The sequence below is a fragment of the Triticum dicoccoides genome, chromosome 2B, assembly GCF_002162155.2.
Source record: "Triticum dicoccoides isolate Atlit2015 ecotype Zavitan chromosome 2B, WEW_v2.0, whole genome shotgun sequence".
NCBI classification, from domain to species: domain Eukaryota; kingdom Viridiplantae; phylum Streptophyta; class Magnoliopsida; order Poales; family Poaceae; genus Triticum; species Triticum dicoccoides.
Genome location: NC_041383.1, coordinates 10,739,813 through 10,757,248, shown reverse-complemented (window position 1 = coordinate 10,757,248; position 17,436 = coordinate 10,739,813). Strand labels below are relative to the sequence as shown.

Here is a 17,436-nt window from a genome sequence, read left to right as displayed (position 1 = left end):
CGCCTCTTGAGTCGCCGCCGCCTGCTCCGTCCCAAACACTGCCGCCAACGCCCCCACTGCTGCTGCTGCTGGAAAAGGGGAGGGAAATGAGGGAGGTCACTGTTGCTTCACCAATTGATTCACGCTGCCAGGGGGAAATTTTTGCTCATGATACCAATTGCCACACCCTAGTTGGAATCGAGAAGGAATTACGATGTAGATCAACACGGATCTCACAGGAAGAAAGGGGAAAGTAGCCCCCCCTCTAGGGTTTGTATTACTACTCCCTCCGTTCCTAAATATATTCTTGTTAGAGATTTCAATATGGACTACACACGGAGCAAAATAAGTAAATCTACATTCTAAAATACATCTATATACATCCATATGTAGTTTATATTGAAATGTATTAAAGACATTTATTTAGGAACGGAAGGAGTAAGATATATGTTTGTGTTAGGTAGAGAATCTCTGGATATTCGATCCTCCTTACAGATAGAGTGGCATGCTTATATATATATATTTTGAACCAATAGAGTGGCATGCTTATATGCTCTGCCGGCAACGGTGAAACGATACAGGGCGGCAATGAACTTTTATTGTAAAAGTAAATAATGCTTCGGCGAAGTAGGCGAGCCACGCGAGCCGTCAGATCTCCGGAACATCTTGAACATCAGCCGCATGTTAACTGACGAAGAATGACACTGAAACTGAATATGCAGGCCTGACACCGGCGAGCTCTACAACGGTGCGCCCTTCTCCTTTTTTTCAATGACAATAGCCAAAACTGAATGAGATCAGTGGTCAGTGTGTAGTCTTCACCAACCTCCGGTTGCTGAAAACAGGTGGTAAAGTTTAATTAAAGTGAAGCTATCTGGGCACAAGGGCATGATCTGAGTGTGTTTGAATTAATTTGCCTGCAGTCGAACTTCAGGCACTCTTTTTCATCTCTTTTGCAAACATACAGCATCGATCCAAATCAATAGGTTCTGAATTACCTGAAACATTGTAAAGTCCACTTGCAGCCGGCCACTAGATTGGATCTGCATCAACAATTTTTCGCTCGGAAGTACTCAGAATATTTTCACATATCAAGCAACCTTTCAATAGTATTTTGACTCCAATCAGACAAGGCGGAGAGAGAAAGTGGAAGTATCTAAATACTTTGCTCGTTCAAGTGAATAACTAGTGAATAGTGTATTATCCTCTGTTTCTTAAACTGCAAAAACATCTTATATTTAGGAATAGAGGGAACACTATACTTGACAACTCGAGGCGCAGATGAAAAACGAATTCTTTGCAGTAGACCATGGCGATTGTCCCGACTGTCAAGTTACACAGGGAGGGAGCCGTCCAACTCGCTGCTCAAGACCGACCTGCGGGAGCTCTTAACGCTCTTGGCGTTCTTATGGTGGAGAGATTAAGCATGAACATGGAGAACTAATTAAGCTAAGAAGTCGATCTAGCTATTATGGTTTCTTGTTGTTCAAGTGTTGTAAACTTGTAATACACAATGAAATCCTATTTTGCTTCCAAGATCGGAATTCGATCCAAACAATTTCGACCATCAAACTTTTCTAGAGTAGAGCACACATATAAAATGATAATTAAAATTTACAAGTTGGTATGGAACAATATTAATTTGGACCTACCTACTGTGAATACTAAAAACACAAGCCAATGTTTTTCGTGTCACTTGGGCAGTTGGCTTGTCATTCTCATATGTTTTTACTAGTAGAGCAACTTTTGTACTCCATGGGGTACTAGACCATTATACAATACAACGACATGTAGTTTATAAGGACACATGTTAGCAGCCGTGTATCACCCACCCTCGAACTCGTCACAGCCAATTGTTTGGAGACTTCTCTATTGTGTGACGAAACTCTCCAAGACTTGGCAGAGGCTTGTTAACTTGTCCAGACTCCATAGCCATCAACCAGCTGCTTTCCTCATTGATCGTCTTCCTGCTTGCTATGGAAGCTGCCATATCTGTAGTCACTGCTGAACTAGTGAGCCGTTTCATCTCCTTCCTGAAGAACAAGTACCAATCCTCCTTGAACCATGCCGAATCCGAGGAGAAGGTGAGGGAGAGATTGCAGCACCTCCTGATGAGAGTCAGCATCGTCATGGAGGAGGCGGATGGGCGGTACATAACCAACTCTGGGATGTTATTGCAACTCAAGATGCTCTCAGAGGCCAGGTACAAATCCTTTCAAGACAGTGTAGGCTTTGACAAGGTTAGCGTCAACGACTCATCTAGTAGCAGCTTGTATTTAGCTATTCCTTTCAAGCGTTCTCGAACATATAGAGAAAATGATGACAAGGCCATGCGCCTCGAGTCAGATGGTGCCTTGGAAAGCTTAGAAATTGTTGTTGCTCACATGGCAGAATTTGTTGTGCTTCTGACTGGATGTGAGCGCATGTCTCGTAGGCTATACGATGTTTATCTTTACATCACCAACTTCATGTTCGGCCGACACGCCGAAAAGCAAAAGCTCTTGACCTTCTTGTTGGAGCACAACAACCCTCCTGGTGATCATGCACTAGCAGTTCTTCCAGTCATAGGTGGTGTTGGAGTTGGGAAGAAAACATTGGTTGCTCATGTGTGTGGCAACGAGAGGGTTCGCTCACGCCTCTCCTCTATTTTGCACTTGAATGGAAACAACCTCATGACGATACTTGACCACGGAAGGAGCATGTTTGGGATGATGTTGGTAGTTATTGAGTTTGCTTCTGATGTGGATGACGATGAATGGAAAAGGTTTCACTCCTTTCTCATAAGAGTCAGCAGAGGAAGCAGAATCATCATCATAAGTAAACTTACAAGATTAGCCCGGTTTGGATCAGTGCAACCTATTTTTCTAAGTGTTTTGTCTTATGATGAGTTGAGATATCTTTTCAAGACACTGGCATTCGGGAACATAGATCCCACAGAATATCCACAACTAGTAAAAATAGCAGATGGGTTTGCCAAGGAGTTGCACACTATGCAAGGCGCACTTGTCGCAACAAATATGTACGCAGATGTCTTGAGAAGGAACCTCGATGTTCTGTTCTGGCGTTGCATATTGGACAGGGGAATAAGATATGTTAAAAGAAACATCTCCATATATGGCGTGCACCCAAGCACGCTTCTAGAACAAGGCCACCCAGTGGACATAACGGACTTTGCTTTGCACCCACTTAGCATGAGACGTTATACAATTAATGCTTCAATCAAGGAGGAATCACCAAGTGTGACATTGGGGGAACTTCTAGCTGATCCTAGCATTAGGCCCAAAAAAAATTTCATTCTAATTTCATGGGAATCAAGGATACCCCCTCGCAACACATTTGCCCGCTTTGTTACAAGTCATGCTGAGGACACAAGTGAAGGTAGTGCTTTACATCCCGGGAGGAAACGACAAGGAGTGCCCATCTAATTTTATTTCAATACTTGTGTAATCTAGTTCATGTTGTAAATTATTTATACATGTAAACAGATGTGTTCATGTATATGGATTACAATTGAACTAAATGTATTACAGGTCTCATGTAACGTATAGTAAACTTGTATGTTTTACTTGATCAAACTATCCAGCTCATGAACTTCTAGTCTTTGTTTCTAGTTGTCTCAGTAATGTTGCTTTACAAGAATGAGGTACATGCATCATCATCATCATCATCATCATCCAATTTTACTAAAGTTGATACCGATGAAGAAATGTAATTGATGTGTTGTGTTGTCGTGTGGATGTGGATTCTACAAAGAAATTAGATCGGATCAGATTATAGTTGCAATTAGATGATGTAATTAGATTAAGAAACCGACTAGGCGCCCAAATTCGACATAGGCGAGCACCTTCCACAAAATCAGTAAATTTAGCTAGATTTTAGACACCGAAACCATTTCAATTTCAAATTACCAACGAACCCCATCCTCTTTCAGGTGATGAAATTGCCTTGCGCCGCAAGGCTTGGGAGACGTTGGCTCTCTCCTTCAAGCAAGCCATGGTGAGGTGAAAACAAAGAGGAAAACTGAAGTCCATCCGCGAGGGAAACGAAAACAAGAAGTTCTTCCATGCCATTTCCTCACATTATCCCAACGGAAACATGATCCACTCCCTCAATGTTAGCTGCGACTTCGTGGTCGCGTATGCAGGCAAAGACGACATGTTCCACGTCTTCTATGGCGGCCTGTTGGGCCAATCAGAGACCACCAGCTAGGGCTTCGACCAGGCCACACGTCAATCAATTTTGGAGACCTACATTAGATGTTTCATCAGTTCGTACCCGAGCAAGTGAAGTTAATGGATTCATCTAGTTGAGTTCTGCTACAATACATCATACTACTTGGCTATCAAGACGACACCGTTTCTCGTGCTATATGGTCACCGGCCGCACCACTTAGGCATCTCCACGGAATCAGTGGCAGTGGTACTAGATTTACAAGTACGAGTTTAGGATCATTGCCTAGAGACCATGCTGCTCCGACAACATCTGCACCGAGCTCAACAGCGGATGAATGATTTCTTGGACTGCAAGCACTCTAATCGATCTTTTACCTTCGGTGACTGGGTCTTCCGGCGGTTCTTGCCAAAAATCCAGATATCTCCGGCGTGTCGCATGAATGCCAAGTTCTACCATTTGCAGCTGCTGGAGCACACACTACTAGGGAAAAGCCTAGTAGTAGTGCCGGTTTTAGGTATAGCAGTAGCGCAGGGTACTACGCTACTGATACGGCGCTACAACTAAAGGGTAGCAGTAGCGCGTGTCTGACCGCTCTACTGATATATCAACTTAGCAGTAGCGCTTTTGGGAGAACGCGCTACTGGTAGTTAGTAGCAGCGTGCCTCTCTACCCGTGCTACTACTATTATTAAGTATTCTATTTCCTTTTTGTTTTATGTCATATTCATACACCATTATACAAGTTTTCATACATTAGCAATTTTGATATTTTTTTTACATCATAGTGGGTTATTACATCATTTGGTGAAAGAACCGTTGATTAGTTTCAAGTGGATGGATCCAAGTGGATGGATCCAAAGTGAGCAAGTCATGGATTAGCATGACTTTGTCACTTTGGATCCATCCACTTGAAACTAATCCGTGGTTCTTTCACCCAATGATATAATAACTCATCATAATCATCATCATCATAATATCATTAACAACTTATCATCGTAATACATCATTGTCATATAACAACTCCTCCTCATCATCATTTTCGACCATGATAACTACTTTCTCGTCATCATCACAGTCATAATCAACACTAACTAATTTTTCATCATCATCATCATCATAGTCATAATCAACACTAACTAATTGTTCTTAATACCTAGGACCTACTCCTCTCTCCTAGGTAAAATACCATAAAAGAGATAAATCGGTCCATCACCATAATGGAGAATGGAGATAAACCTATCTCCAACTTGTGGCTTGCGCACATTCATGTTGTCTCCAATTAATTGCGTGTGCGCATTCATCACTTTGCCCCATTCTTTGATTTTCAGCCTTCCATCATTTGAAGAAATCGAGTATGTAGTATAGTAAGCCTTCGAAGGAGTTGGTCGTAAGCTAACAATATGCATATAACCTTCGGTAAACAGCATGTAAGGCACAACCTCCTTCGGGAGCCTCTGTTGAAAAACATAATAGTAACATATATAGTTAGCGATGTAGTTTATATACTTAAGAAGAATGTATGCAATAAAGTTACATCATTAACAAAATCTTACCAACCTTTTGGCAATGAAGTTACCATCATGCAATTTATGGACTAGTGGCACGTATCCAGAACAAAATGGGAGGATAGAATCATTGGTTTTAAAGGCCTCAACATCATCTATGAATGAGACAAGATGACCTTTCTCCTCACAATTAAGCTCGGAGTCATAGCTGTAGTATGTCCTGTCTACAGCCTTTCGAGTATTTTTGGAAGATAAGAAATAAGCTAACTATTATAAATAAAGATGTTTAGTACCGATGAACACCAAATATTTTTAAATCAACAATATAAATTACTTAACTTAATAAATTAGTTTGACAAAATCACATTTAGGCAAAACTGGAGGCATATCCACATCCACCCAGATATCGATATTATCATCATCATCATCATCTTCGGGACGAATATCAAATGTTATTTGCATAGCCTCATCAAATCATATTCCTTCCATAGAGCGTCCCAATTAGAGCAACCGAAATGGGAGTGATTGTCCATATTGAACAGCTTAACCTGAAACACACAACCATGTTTAGTTCTTAAGTGAGTGAGGGAGTCTTGGATTCTGGGGTCCTCAGATGTCTGACCTAGGAGTATGGGCCGTGTTGCATGGGCCGTACAGGATCAAGCTGAAGATCATCTACCGTGTCCGGATGGGACTTTTCAATACGTGGACGGCAAGAATAGAGTCCGGAAGTTTTCTTCCCTGATAAACCGACCTTGTACAGACCCTAGACCCCCTCTGGTGTGTATATAAACTAGAGGGGTTAGTCTGTGGAGGGCAACTTACCATCATCATCAGAATTCTCATAGGCTAGACATCTAGGGTTAGCCATTACTATCTCGAGGTAGATCAACTCTTGTAATCTTCATACTCATTGAATATAATAAAGAAGGAGTAGGGTTTTACCTCCATTAAGAGGGCCCGAACCTGGGTAAACATCATGTCCCCTGACTCCCAGTTACCACTCTCTAGGCGTACAGCTTGGGCCCCCTACTCGAGATCTGCCGGTTTTGACTCCGACATTGGTGCTCTCATTGAGAGCTCCGCTGTGCTGTCGGAAAAAAGCGATCCATGGCTCACCTAGTCATCAACGACAATATCACTTCCGGAGGGTGCCTGGCTTCGGGGCAAACCCTCCGGTTCGGCGGTTTTACCATAAGGTTGCCCCGAAGCTGAGGACCAAGTATGTTAAGGTCCAAGTATGTTAAGGCAGGCCCCCCGGAGCTGAGGACCAAGTATGTTAAGGTCCCCGAACCCCCTGAGCCGGATACTTCCCCTTCGGAAGGGACTTTACTCCCGCCGGACTCTGGATCGGGTGTAGGATTGCAAGAGCCTTTGCGCTTAACCGAACCCGAACCAGTTACTTTGGAAGCCATACCGGCTCTGAACACGGACGTGGGACATGATACAAAATTTAGTACACCCACCCACCACAATCTATACTCTCCAAGCAACTCTGGTCCTCCAGATATATACGACCTGATGTATGTGCGGCAACAGCCCCAGGAAACGTTCCACCAATTTTGGGCCAAATCCCTGCTTGTTAAAAACAGGATCAAGGACTGCCCGGACGACGACGTAGTTTCGGTCTTCCACCATAATTGTACAGACGAAGGGATATTGAATGCCCTCGGCCGTCGCCACATACAGAGTTTCACGGAGTTGTCGCACATAGTACAAAAGTAATGTGCGATGGAAAGCATATGAGGGCCCAGAAAACTCAATTGGAGCCCGCCACCTTGACGCAGTGTGCGGCCCAGACTAAAAGACTATACCCCGGCGAATCACCCGATCACCGGAGTATGGGGAGGAAGAACAAGCCCTTCACGGGACACAGGTCCGTTCTTGATGAACTATTGGACAAACTCTGCCCGATCCATACCACTCCGCACACAGTCCCAACTCATAGCCTCCGGGCATGCTGGGTACTCCGGCAAGTAGCAAAAAGTGGAGAGGCCATCCTCACCACAGCTCCAGAAGGATACCCACCGGAGAAGGAAAAATTTAATGTCCTAACAATCTTCGAGACTCTCTCTTCCAACAACTAGCGCAAACAGGCGCTCCGCGACCTCGCCGAAGTCCATCAAGTTACCGCACTGAGCCCATGGAATGACACGGCGATAACCTTTACGGACGAAGACGAACCAAAGGCTCGGTCTGTCCGAGCACCTGCCGCCTTGGTACTAAACCCCATCGTTGATGTTTTCCGGCTTACTAAAGTACTCATGGACGGCGGTAGTGGACTTAACCTCATCTACGAGGACACACTCGACAAGATGCAGATGGATAGGTCACGCATCGAGCAAAGCAACACCACCTTTCGAGGTATTATCCCTAGTCGAGAAGGGCACTGCTCCTGAAAAATCAAACTGGATGTGGTGATCGGTACACCAGAGAACTATAGACCCGAAGAATTGCTCTTCCATGTGGTCCCCTTTAACAATGGGTATCATGCTATCCTCGGCTGGGACGCTTTCTCACGCTTTCAAGCTATACCCCATTATGGGTACATGAAGCTCAAAATGCCCGGCCCCAATGGAATCATCACAATCTCGAGCGACCCGGACAAAGCCCTTCGTGCCGAAAACAAAACAACATCCTTGGCCCTTGAGACACTATCTGAAGCCCTAGCGGCAGAAGAATTAACCACCTTACGAGCTACGGTGGATAGGGGCGATGTGATCCTTGATAAAAGATCCAAGTCCACCTCTTTCAAGCCAGCAGAAGAAATAGTAAAATTCCAAGTGCAACCGATGAACCCTAATAAAACAACGTCTATCAGAGCATAGCTGGATCCGGCAGTGGACGCTGCCCTACGCGCCTTCCTGCATGAGAATTGGCATATTTTCGCCTGGTACCCTTCAAACATGCCTCGCATCCCTCGAAGGCTGGCCGAACACAGTCTCAACATAATGAAATGATTCAAACCTGTAAAGCAGACACTACGGAGATTCTCCGAACCCAAGCGTCAGGCCATGGGAGAAGAGCTAGCCAAGTTATTAGAGGCTAGGTTTATTAGGGAAATCAAACATCCGGATTGGTTAGCCAACCTGGTCATGGTACCTAAAAAGGACAAATCGTGGCGCCTGTGTGTCGACTTCAAGGACCTCAACAAGGCTTGCCCTAAGGATCCCTTCCCATTGCCCCGCATCGACCAAATCATTGAAGCAACTGCAGGACACGATTCTTTGTGTTTCCTCGACGCCTATTCTAGATACCATCAGATTAAAATGAAGGAATCGGACCAGGCTGCAACCGCGTTCATCACCCCTTACGGTCCCTTCTGCTTCAATAATATGGCCTTCGGACTCAAAACGTCGGGGCTACCTACTAGCGCATGACTCAAACATGCCTGGAAAAGCAAATAGGCAAAACAGTCGAAGCATACGTGGATGACGTGGTCATCAAGACAAAACACGTTGAGTCACTGGTGGATGACCTCCGCCTCACCTTCGACAATCTCCAAACATACGACATCTCGCTTAATCCGGAAAATGTGTCTTCGGAGTTCCAGCCAGAAAGTTGTTGGGGTTCATTATTTCCCGTAGAGGAATCGAGGCAAACCCAGCCAAAATCTGAGCTCTGGCACAATTGGCCATACCAACAGACCTAAAGCAGGTCCAGAAATTAGCTGTGTGCGTCGCGGCTTTAAGGCGATTCATCTCCAAATTAGGAGAAAAAGCATTGCCATTATACAAGCTACTGCGCCGCACTGATAACTTCAAATGGAGGGACACAGCCATAGCCAGATTGGAAGAAATCAAGTCCCTTCTCGCAAGCAAGCCAATCTTGGCTGCACCTGGCATTGGAGAGCCTATGTTATTAATTTCGGCAACTAACCAAGTAGTCAGTGCCATCCTCGTCGTCGAGCGAGGGGAAGAGGGACATAAATTCCCCACCCAAAAGCTAGTTTACTATGTATCGGAGGTCCTTACACCTTGCAAATCCCGATACTCGCACTATCAGAAGATAGCCTACACAGTCTTCATGGCATGCCGCAAACTTCGGCACTACTTCCAAGAGTGTTCGGTCATAGTGGCATCCGAAGTGCCACTGAATGACATTATTAATAAAAGGGATGCCACTGGCCGCATAGCCAAATGGGCCATCGAGCTACTACCGTTCGAAATCATATACAAGCCACGCTGGGCTATTAAATCCCATGTATTGGCCGACTTTATAGCCGAATGGACGGAAGCCAAACTCCCTAAAGAGTACAGCTCATACTCTAATTGGAGCATGTACTTTGATGGCTCCAAAATGCTGGCCGGACTAGGCGCTTGTGTAATCCTCACATCCCCCACTAGGGACACACTCCGCTACGTATTACAAATTATGTATACGGACTCTAATAATGTAGTCGAATACGAGGCGCTACTACACGGTCTTCGCATGGCAGTCTCCATGGGCATACAACGCTTGGAGGTGCGTAGTGATTCGAACCTCGCAATTTCCCAGGTCAATAGAGAATTTGATGCAAAGGACCCAAAAATGGTGGTACACTAAAATGCTATATTAAAACTGTTAGCTTGGTTCGACGGACTCGAGTTCCATCATGTCGCCCGAGAAATTAATCAGGCAGCCGACATCCTCGCTCGTATGGGCGCTAAATGCGACCCCGTGCCACCCAACACCTTCGTGGAGCGGCTCTTTAAGCCATATGTGGTGTGGCAGGGTGAGAGCGGCGAAAGCAATACGGACCTGATCACACGCCCAACCACCGAACACAACACAAGCAACGTCGGGAGTCCGGATACCAAGATAACACCCTCTGCTCATGAGATCATGGCAGTTATCGCTCCCTGGACCGAACCATTCTTGGCCTACCTTAATAGGCAAGAGCTCCCCGACAATCAAAACGAGAAGCTATGCATAGTTCGGCGCTCCAAAGCCTTTAAAGTGCATGAGGGTGAACTATATAAAAGAAGTACTACCGGAGTCCTTTAAAGGTGTATCTCCGAAGAAGAGGGAAGGAAACTCTTGGCAGAAATACATGCCGGTCTCGGCGGTCATCATGCCGCAGCCCGCTCCCTTGTAAGCAAGGCGTTCCAGACATGCTTTTCTGGCCTACGGCTCGAGCCGATTCTCAAGACCTCGTCCAACGCTGTGTGGGTTTTCAACTTTTCACCAATCAAAGCCACATGCCTCCCACCGCATTAAGAACAATCCCCATTACTTGGCCTTTTGCGGTCTGAGGGCTTGACATGGTTGGACCCCTTAATGGGGGAAGCCACCAAAAGAAATACTTGCTGCTCATGGTGGACAAATTCACTAAATGGATAGAGGCCAAACCAGTAAAAACAGCTGAGGCTGGACCAGTGATTGACTTTATATCCAGTGTGGTCCACAGTTATGGTGTCACGCACAGTATCATCACTGATAATGGGTCATACTTCATAGCTGATGAGGTGAAAACTTGGTGCGCTAAGTTGGGCATTAAACTCGACTACACATCTGTATACCACCCTTAAACAAATGGCCAAGTTTAACGGGCCAATGGTCTGATCATGAGTGGCATTAAGCCCAGACTGGTGCGCTCTTTACGAGAATCAGATAAGCACTGGATTGATGTCGGTGTCAAAACCGGCGGATCTCGGGTAGGGGGTCCCGAACTGTGCGTCAAAGGTTAATGGTAACAGGAGGCGGGGGACACAATGTTTACCCAGGTTCGCGCCCTCTCTATGGAGGTAATACCCTACTTCCTGCTTGATTGATCTTGATGGTATGAGTATTACAAGAGTTGATCTACCACGAGATCGTAGAGGCTAAACCCTAGAAGCTAGACTATGATTATGATTGTTCTTGTCCTACGGACTAAACCCTCCGGTTTATAGACACCGGAGGGGGCTAGGGTTACACAGAGTCGGTTACAAAGAAGGAAATCTACATATCCTAATTGCCAAGCTTGCCTTCCAGGCAAAGGAGAGTCCCACCCGGACATGGGACGAAGTCTTCAATCTTGTATCTTCATAGTCCAATAGTCCGGCATAAGCATATAGTCCGGCTGTACGAGGACCCCCTAATCCAGGACTCCCTCAGTAGCCCCTGAACCAGGCTTCAATGACGATGAGTCTGGCGCGTAGATTGTCTTCAGTATTGCAAGGCGGGTTCCTTCTCCGAATACTCCAAAGAAGATCTTGAACACAAGGATCGTGTCTGACTCTGTAAAACAAATTCCACATACCACCGTAGAGAGCACAATATTCCACAAGTCTAATCTGTTGACAACTTTTCATAGCGTGACATCACGCCGCGGCCCGTTCATTATTCAAACCGTTTTTATCAACCTGATACTGCACATCTTGTGAGGCGATTTCATAGGCACGTCTTGTTGAAGCAGAGATCGTGTCCCCTTATCACGGGATTCTCATCAATACGGGTGTGGGTAACCCAACCGCGCCATTAATCACGGTTCTTGGGGGATGAGCGAGTTTCCAGGGCAAGTGGGGAGGCGCAGGATCCCTGCTGCCTTTATAAGGAGATAAGGACTCTCCTTTTCCACCCACGCCTTCTCCTTCCTCTGCTCATCCATTCTCTCTCGCTCGAGCTCCAGTGCCCAAGCGTTTGCCTTCTCCGCCCACCAAGGCCCTCCAAAAATGTCCGGATCTGGAGCAGGAGGCAAGTGGATGGCCTCTACCATCCGGGAGAAGGATATCAAGAAACTTTGAGAGGCCGGGTATCTGGCCAAGAAAATCAGCCATCGTCTCCCGACGGCGGGATAGATCGTCCCTACTCCGGAACCCCATGAGAGGGTTGTATTCCTCCCTCACTTTGTCCGTGGTCTAGGGTTTCCCCTCCAGCCATTCGTTCACAGCATTATGTATTACTACGGGATCGATTTTCATGATCTATCCCCCAATTCCTTCCTCAACATCTCGACATTCGTCGTCGTGTGCGAGGCCTTTCTCCGCATCTCGCCACACTTTGGCTTATGGCTGAAGATTTTCAATGTGAAGCCCAAGGTAGTGAGCGGTGAGCACGCTGAGTGCGGAGGAGCCATGGTGAGCAAGATGCCCAACATCACATGGCCATCAGGTACCTTCAATGATTCCGTCAAAGGGTGGCAACAATAGTGGTTCTATGTCAATGAGCCACGCAGCAAAAAATGGGCCGCATCTCCCGAATTCCGATCCGGAGCTCCACGGTAGTCTTTGTCCGACGAGTTGTTGGTGCTCCAAACGCGCGTCAAGGGTATGGAAGACAAGAATATCAAACTTGTCAATGTAGTCCAGGTGATGTTAGTTCGCCAGATTCTCCCTTGCCAACACAGGGCTTGCCATTTATGGGAGTACGGCCCGGCCAAGCACCAGACCCTACTAGGGTTCTTCGACTCATCGCACGAAGACATCTGGAAAGTGCTTTTTAAGTCCAGCAAATCATGGTCGGACTCAGCCGAGGACCGCGGGTATCAACTGTCCCGACCTGCCAATTCGGTAAGTCTCCGTATGTTGGCAAGTCACACGCTTTATCTGTATAATCCAAGGGAAACGCTCAATGTATTTTTCCACATCTCTCCTAGGGCTGGAGGAAGAAGGCAGGGCAGATCTACTGCCCGGCCCCGCTGCCAGAAGAACCAGCTGGCCCACTTATGACGATGATGCTAGGCACGGCGCCTTACAAGGCGCCGAAGAAGAAAACCGAGAAAGAGGTAAAGAGACTAGGGGCGGCCGTCGTCACCGAGGCACTTCGGACACTGTATCTGAAGACTCCGAGGCCCGCTCTTCCTCCAAGGAGGACGAGGAAGAGGAGGGAAACCACCCCCCCCCAGCCAGGGGAAGAAAGAAAAGGATGGCCTCCACACACTTGGAGGCTGAGTCGCCTAAGAAGGGGAAAACTCCCCTTCCGGAGGAATCCGCCACCACTGCCGACAGCAGCCCGGAGTGGGATCCCAGGGTCCGGCCCCTGGTGAAATCGTGAGTTAAAATCCGGACACGTTTGCGCATCCAGACTCACTATTGTATAACGTTTAATCATTGAGCCACACTTTTTTTGCAGTTCGGCAAGGTCCCGCGCCGAACAATCCTCGTCGGAGGATTTACTGGGCTCGGATGCTGTGGACAGCGGGACACCCCCGAAGGCCCCCTCCCCAAAACATGTGAACGACACTGAGGCATTGTCCCAGAGGGACCCAGGCCAAGGAGGGGGTGAAAAGACCATCAAGGCTGTGCTAGGGGGTCAAATTTCGGTGGCCGGATACACGGGAGAAAAGGCTCCCATGGACACCGACGGCGGGGGCTATCTCGAATTCGGCCCGCAGCCGGACACAATTCCGAAGACCGATACGACTCCGGAATCAGGCATGCAGCCTCCCTCGACAGGAGGGGTTGCGCCTGTTCCACCGGCAACCTCTACCCAACTAGAGGTGTCGGATACCTTATCAGCGGCACTGAAGAGCGCCTCCATCGTTGAAGAACACCGTGCCCTTATGGGTGTGGTGATTGAGAAGATTCAGTCCGCTGAGAGCGGCTGAATGAAGCTTGCATCGGCCTTATAACGGTCTTTGAGGTATGTTTGTGAGGTCTCAAAGAGTGTTGTAGTATAGGTAGTAGCCCCTGATACACTATTTTGTGTTCAAAGAAAGAACCGGACAGAGGATGAAATACATGTTCGTAGGAGACTCACCTTATGGCACCTCCCCCTCTTTTTTTATAAGCAGGCATCTGTAGCGACTGCCGCCTCTCATACTACGGAAGTCTCCGGACTGAAGCAGAGTCTGGAGCGGGCCGAAGAAGAACTTGGCCAATTGAAAAAGCAGTTGGAGGATAACCAAGGTATGCAAAAAACCTTGTTCGCGTTCAGCGCGAATGAATAATTGAGTATGATGAAAATGTTTTCATGATGTGCTCTAGGGGCGATGGCCGAAGTCGAGGCTCTTAAGAAGGCAGTGGCCGAGGCCGAGAAGAAGGTAGCCACAGAGCAGGCTCTTTGTGAAAAGCATGAGGCCAGGGTTATTGAAGCTGAGCAAGAGCTCCAAGAGGCCATGAAGAAATGTGAGACCTTGGAGCAGAGTTTAGCGAAGAAAGAATCCAAACTCACCAAGGCTCGTCAAGCCGCACGTGATGCCCGGGGGGAAGCCCAAGGCGCCCTGCAGGAAATCCAGGAGGCGTGGAAGATCGCGGAGGGTAAGGATTTTTCTATGCAAAGCATATATTTGAAGGGATAAAATCACGTTACTAATTTGAATTCGGATTTCTCCAGGGGTATTTGCGGAGCTGCCACGCAGCGTATCTGATGCCGCACAATTCTATCGAGCCTAAAAAAGGAGCACTGGGGAGAAGCTCTTCTGGTCGCAGTATCTGGCGACAGAGTATCCAGTGCCCTTTGCCGATCAACTGAACCAGCTGATCGAACTGCATAAGGCGGATGAACTAGCCATGAAGGATTTAATTATCCAGCTATGGCCTGCCAAGCCGATTCCCAGCAACTACTTCGGGCTCGTGAAGCGGCTTGTGAGTGCCTGCCCTGGACATGAAGTCATCAAGCGGTCGGTCTGTATGGAGGGCCTTCGCCCGCGCGAAGGTGCACTGGGCGAAGATGGATGCTGAAAAGCTGATGACCGAAGGACTGCCAGAGGGGAAGGAGCACCGCAAGCTAGAGTTATATTATAATAGTGTCCTGAAAGGATCCCGCCTTGTAGCGGAGCAATGTGCCAAGGATATTATATTCCCTTGAATATGTTCATGCTATCCCATGTAGTGTTGAACAAGGTCATTTAAATGATATAATGCCTGTTATTTGAAAATTTTACCTCCCGTGCGGCCGTTTTATATATTAATCCTGAGAGTTGGCCAGTCGTCGGCTTCTGCCCCCACATTGAAAATACGGGGGTGTTCGGGATAAACCTAAGCACTCTTTACCCCAGTTTTGGGTCTTGAAGGAGGTGTTCAGTGCAACGAACCAGGCAATCGGACTATAAAGGTTTATCACCCTCACTTAGCCATAGGAGTTAGACAAAAGAAAGGTAGGCGTAGCCCCTGGTGTTCGGAAGACCGCACTAGGGGCTCGATAAGCACCTGATCAGGAGAGAAAGCCGATCCATCGCACGCTGCATTAGTTATCGCATAGTGCGGAAGAAATCCTTAAAGATTTTGTAACCTCTCGAACAGACCAGCTCTTGCCGTATCATGATAGTTAGTTTTCGGCTTTCTCTACTGAGGCGCTCGTCCGGAAGAACCGGGACGCAATCGCAGTAGTTCTCCCTTTACTACCCTAGCCGATATAGCGGAATGTAGGGTAGCAAGCACAGGAGCCGAGCAACCCAACTATTGACCCAAGACATGATTCGGAGCCGATGCATATAATGCTATAAGTTCGGGGTGCCGAACGACCGTGAAGGTGTTCGGACTTTATTGCCGTATTATGGATACAACGAGGCCCCTAGCATATTAAGGCATATCGTAGTGTACGGATGCCATTTGACAAAGAGTGTCAATAAGAAACAAAAACAAATAAGCGTCATATAAAGCCATATGTTGTAATTGAATAATACTTCGATGCTTACGAGTACAGGTAATGTGGTAAAAAGAAATATGACTTCGGAACCTGCTGACACCAGGCGAGGGAGGCTGTGTGCAGATCCGGGTTGTAATCGGATGGTCATCGAGGGGAATATCTAAGGATTCCCTTTCGTGTTCAAGCTGTTTCCCTTCTTGGTATATTCGTCCGTTCATGGGTCTGGTCGCCATGTCGCCAGTCATGGCCTACACAAAAGTGGACCTACAAAGAAAATGCAAAAACGTTTGTGTGCCATGGAGCGGTTAAGCCGCATTGCGTGGCCTATCCTAGCTTTGCCTCCGTCTACTACCGGAGTATTTAATTGAGCTCTTGCTGAGCTGGGCTATCCTGCCGCGAAGTAGTTCAGACTCCTTTGATGGTGTCCGAAAGCTTGGCTGTCGACTCAAGGTTTGATTGAAGGATGCCACTCTGTGCTTCTACCGTTAAGGCGGCGGTGTACTCTTCGGCACGGAGGGAGCGTTTCGCCCTGCCATTAACTGTTATGATGCCGCGCAGGCCGGACATCTTGAGCTTAAGGTAGGCATAATGTGGCACCGCGTTGAATCGAGCAAACACGGTTTGTCCGAGCAATGCATGATAGCTGCTGCGAAAAGGGACGATGTCAAAGATTAACTCTTCGTTGCGATAGTTATCCGGTGGTCCAAAGACTACCTCCGGAGTGATGGAGCCTGTACAACGGGCCTCCACACCTGGTATAACACCTTTAAAGGTGGTTTTAGTGGGTTTGATCATTGAAGGATCGATACCCATCTTGCACACTGTGTCCTGATACGGTACGTTCAGATTGCTGCCTCTGTCCATAAGGACTCGTGCGAGGTGGAATCCATCAATTATTGGGTCAAGGACTAGTGCGGCTGAATTTCCCTGACTTTTATTGGCCGGATGATCCGTATGGTCAAAGGTGATCGGGCTGGACGACCATAGGTTATATTTTGGGGCGACTGGCTCCATTGAGTCGACATCCCTAAGTGTGCACCTCCACTGCCGCTTGGGAATATGGGTGGCGTTTATCATGTTCACCATTTTGATTAGCGGGGGAAACTTCTTTTACCCTCCTGTGTTCGGTGGTCGGGGCTCCTCGTCGTCGTCATCGCTTTGCGACCCCTTCTCCTTGTTTTCGGCACTTGACCTACCGGCTTGTTTGAAGACCCATCATTATCTGTTGGTATGATTGGCTGGTGTTCCTGGGGTGCCATGAATTTGGCATGGACGATCGAGTATACGGT

General features: G+C 47.2%; 1 protein-coding gene across 1 annotated transcript; it reads left to right on the top strand.

Annotated features, from left to right (window-relative positions):
• Positions 1 to 1,955: 1,955 nt before the first annotated feature.
• Positions 1,956 to 3,404, top strand: LOC119360184. The gene has a single exon (XM_037625937.1). It carries the CDS (start codon positions 1,956 to 1,958, stop codon positions 3,402 to 3,404), a length of 1,449 nt encoding a protein of 482 aa, XP_037481834.1.
• Positions 3,405 to 17,436: the final 14,032 nt, after the last annotated feature.

Coding starts and splice junctions, on each gene's coding strand:
- LOC119360184 (XM_037625937.1), top strand. CDS start 1,956: ATGGAAGCTGCCATATCTGTAGTCACTGCTGAACTAGTGAGCCGTTTC.